Source organism: Monoraphidium neglectum, assembly GCF_000611645.1.
Source record: "Monoraphidium neglectum strain SAG 48.87 unplaced genomic scaffold scaffold02888, whole genome shotgun sequence".
Lineage (NCBI taxonomy): Eukaryota > Viridiplantae > Chlorophyta > Chlorophyceae > Sphaeropleales > Selenastraceae > Monoraphidium > Monoraphidium neglectum.
The window spans coordinates 5,479-8,121 of NW_014010740.1; the positions used below are offsets into that span (position 1 = coordinate 5,479).

Here is a 2,643-nt window from a genome sequence, read left to right on the forward strand (position 1 = left end):
AAAAAAGCTAACATGCTCGACCTGTACATCTCAACCCCCTCTCCGGCCGCGTCCCCGCCCTCACTTGCTCCACGTGTCCTCCACAGGCAGTGCCTTGGGGTCCCACACCTCCGGCCTGAAGCAGGTGCCATAGGGGTCCAGCTCAAAGTGGGCCACCATCTTGTCCAAAAACGTGGGGTTGGCCCACCTGGAGGGGGGGACCGCACCACGGCGTGAAGTTCACAGTGTAATTGAAGCAGCGGCCCAGCTTATACATGAAAGCAGTCATTCGCGAGTCGCATGACACGCCTGTGAGCACCGCGCGCGCAGTGGGGAGCTGCGCGCCTGGGCGCGCTGCCTTGGCATCAGGGCGGCGGCGGGCGCGGCCGCGGCCCCGCCGGCGCGCCGCGTCGCGCACCTGCGGTCCTTTGACAGCTGCGACATCACGGTGACCCCCTTCTGCCGCTGCACCTGGTCGATAAGGGCCACCTTTTCCTGTATGACGGGGTCGACCGGCCCCGGCGGTGCCTCCCGCAACTCTGGGGGTAGCATCAGCAGGGGGTCCCCCCGCCGCAGCCCGCCGCCGCCCGGCGCGCCGCCGCTGCTGCCGCTCGCCGCGGGCGCGGGCGGGGAGAGGCCCTCGGGCGGGGGCTCGGGGTTGGTGGTGGGGCCGTCCATGACGTGCGGCGCGGCGCCCGGGCTGGCGGGGCCGCCGGGTGCGGCGGCGTCTGACAAGGGGGTGCCCCCGGCCGCCTCGGCGGACGCCGCGCCCGCTGGCGACGCGCCGCCTGCTGCCGCGGCCGGGTCTCTGCTGCCGCCGGGGCTTGCCTCGGCACTGGCCACGGCGTTGGCGAGCGCCCCTGCCGTGGCAGCGGCCGTTGTGGCGGTGGGACTCTCAGTCATGCAACTGCTAAGCTACCAGTACAGCCCTTGCGCGTACGAGCAGGCAAATGCTTGCGCCCTGCTTTTGTGCTCTTGAGCAGCGCAACGACGTCCACGATGCCGCATTGCATTGCTGCAATGCAGAGCGGCGGCCAACAACACGCAGTTCTGCTCGCACCTGCTGCGTCCCCCATGCTCGCGTCGTCGTCCTCGCTGCCGCTGCCATAGCCGCCCAGCAGGTTGGCCAGGTCGGCCATGTTGGCGGCGCTAGGCCTGGCCGCAGCGGCGGCGAAGCCGACGGTGCGCGCACCACCTGCCGCGCAAGCGGCGCGTGTGCGCGCGACTTGGCCGGCGCAGCGGCTTCGAGCACTACGCTGCCCAGAAATGTGATAGAGGCTGAAGGGTTTGCGCTCAAGTGCGTGTATCAGCAAGAGAGAGCGGCTGAAATGCGAAGTGAGTGTGAACAAGATCACTTCAAGTTGCGCCAAAGTTTGACATATGATGTACCATACATATATACTGCGATGCTGAAACTTCGAAAGCCACAAAAATGGACGAGGTCGAGACGCTGGCTGCACCAGCCTCTATGCGATATCTGATGTTTTCTTCAACGTATGCAAACGGATTTACTTGACGGCAACCGCATCCCAGACTCTTGATTTACGGTATTGAGTTTGTCGGCTGCTGTTTTAGAAGACCGGTCAGATCTTGGGACGCGGGGGCGCCCTCCCGCGGCAGCGTACAGAGCTAATTCCTTGGCTACTACAGCACAAAACTAACGCACGCTCTCTGACCGCCGAACAGCCTGCCGAGGCCGCCTTACGTGCGTTTCCGAGGACACAGCACACCTCACACACCGCAGCGCGCCTCGCCGCAGCGAGCGCGAGACTAGCCGCCCCACCCGCCATGACGGGCCACGCCAACGGCGTCGGCTCGGAGCTGGCTGGCCTAGTGGCCGACCAGAACCTCACGGCGGCGCTCAGGGTCCTGGAGGAGGCGATCGGCGGCGCAGAGGCCGACTACGCCAGCGCCGCCGCGCGGCTGGCGCAGCTGCACATAAACAAGGGCTACTGCCACCAGAGCCTGTCACTCAGCCGCAAGGCGCTCAAGGTGCGCGCGGCGGCTGCACGCGGGGGCCCGCGTGGCGGGCCGCGCCGCGCGGCGGCAGCATGCCACGTCGCGCGACGAGGGGCGTGCCCAGCTTGCTAGCCGGGCCACCAGGTGCCAGCCCGCGCACCTCATGGGCAGCCGCAGCGGCCGCGCCCGCCGGCCCGGGAACACCGCTCGGGACCGCCGCTCTTGCACACGCGCCGCCCAATCCGCTGCAGCGACGAGCAGCGGCGCCCTGCTTTGGACGACCCTCGACGCGCCCTCTTGCAACTGCAGCCATGCACCCCCCTCCCTGCCCTGCGCCCCCACCCCCAGGACTACGACGCCGCCCTGGCCATCGCCCCCGGCAATGTGATGGCCCTCTTCCGGCGCGGCCAGGTGCTGCAAACCCTCAACAAGAAGCAGGTGAGCAGCCACCTCCGCGGCCCCGGCCGCTCCCGAGCGACCCTCTGCGCCCCTGTCGGTTTCAGGACGCACCGCCGCCGCTGCACGCGCGCTGCACCGCCGGCCCGGCCCCGAACCCGATGTGGCGTCCTCGCGCACGTGTGCACACGCCCTCACCCCCGCCAAAGGATGCCCTGGCTTCGTTCCGGCGCGCCGCGGCCCTGGCGGACCCCGCCACTGACATCTCACTCATCATTGACGTCACCAAAGCCCTGAAATCACTGGAGG

The 2,643-nt window shown here is 68.5% G+C and overlaps 2 protein-coding genes across 2 annotated transcripts in view; one reads left to right on the forward strand and one right to left on the reverse strand.

The window, feature by feature from the left end:
* The window catches only part of MNEG_11748 (hypothetical protein), a gene marked incomplete at both ends in the record, with an annotated part of 2,186 nt that extends 1,068 nt beyond the window's left edge, over window positions 1-1,118 (reverse strand). The window contains 3 exons of the mRNA XM_014039780.1: window positions 65-187; window positions 398-839; window positions 1,040-1,118. Coding sequence (XP_013895234.1) covers window positions 65-187; window positions 398-839; window positions 1,040-1,118 — 644 coding nt within the window. The remainder of the gene's footprint in view (window positions 1-64; window positions 188-397; window positions 840-1,039) is intronic.
* A 649-nt stretch (window positions 1,119-1,767) lies between these two features.
* MNEG_11749 (hypothetical protein) lies at window positions 1,768-2,631 on the forward strand (the record flags this gene model as incomplete). The annotated part of the gene is made up of 3 exons (XM_014039781.1): window positions 1,768-1,971; window positions 2,287-2,376; window positions 2,626-2,631. The coding sequence occupies 3 exons, from the start codon at window positions 1,768-1,770 to the stop codon at window positions 2,629-2,631; spliced, it is 300 nt and encodes a 99-aa protein (XP_013895235.1).
* Between the last annotated feature and the right edge of the window lie 12 nt (window positions 2,632-2,643).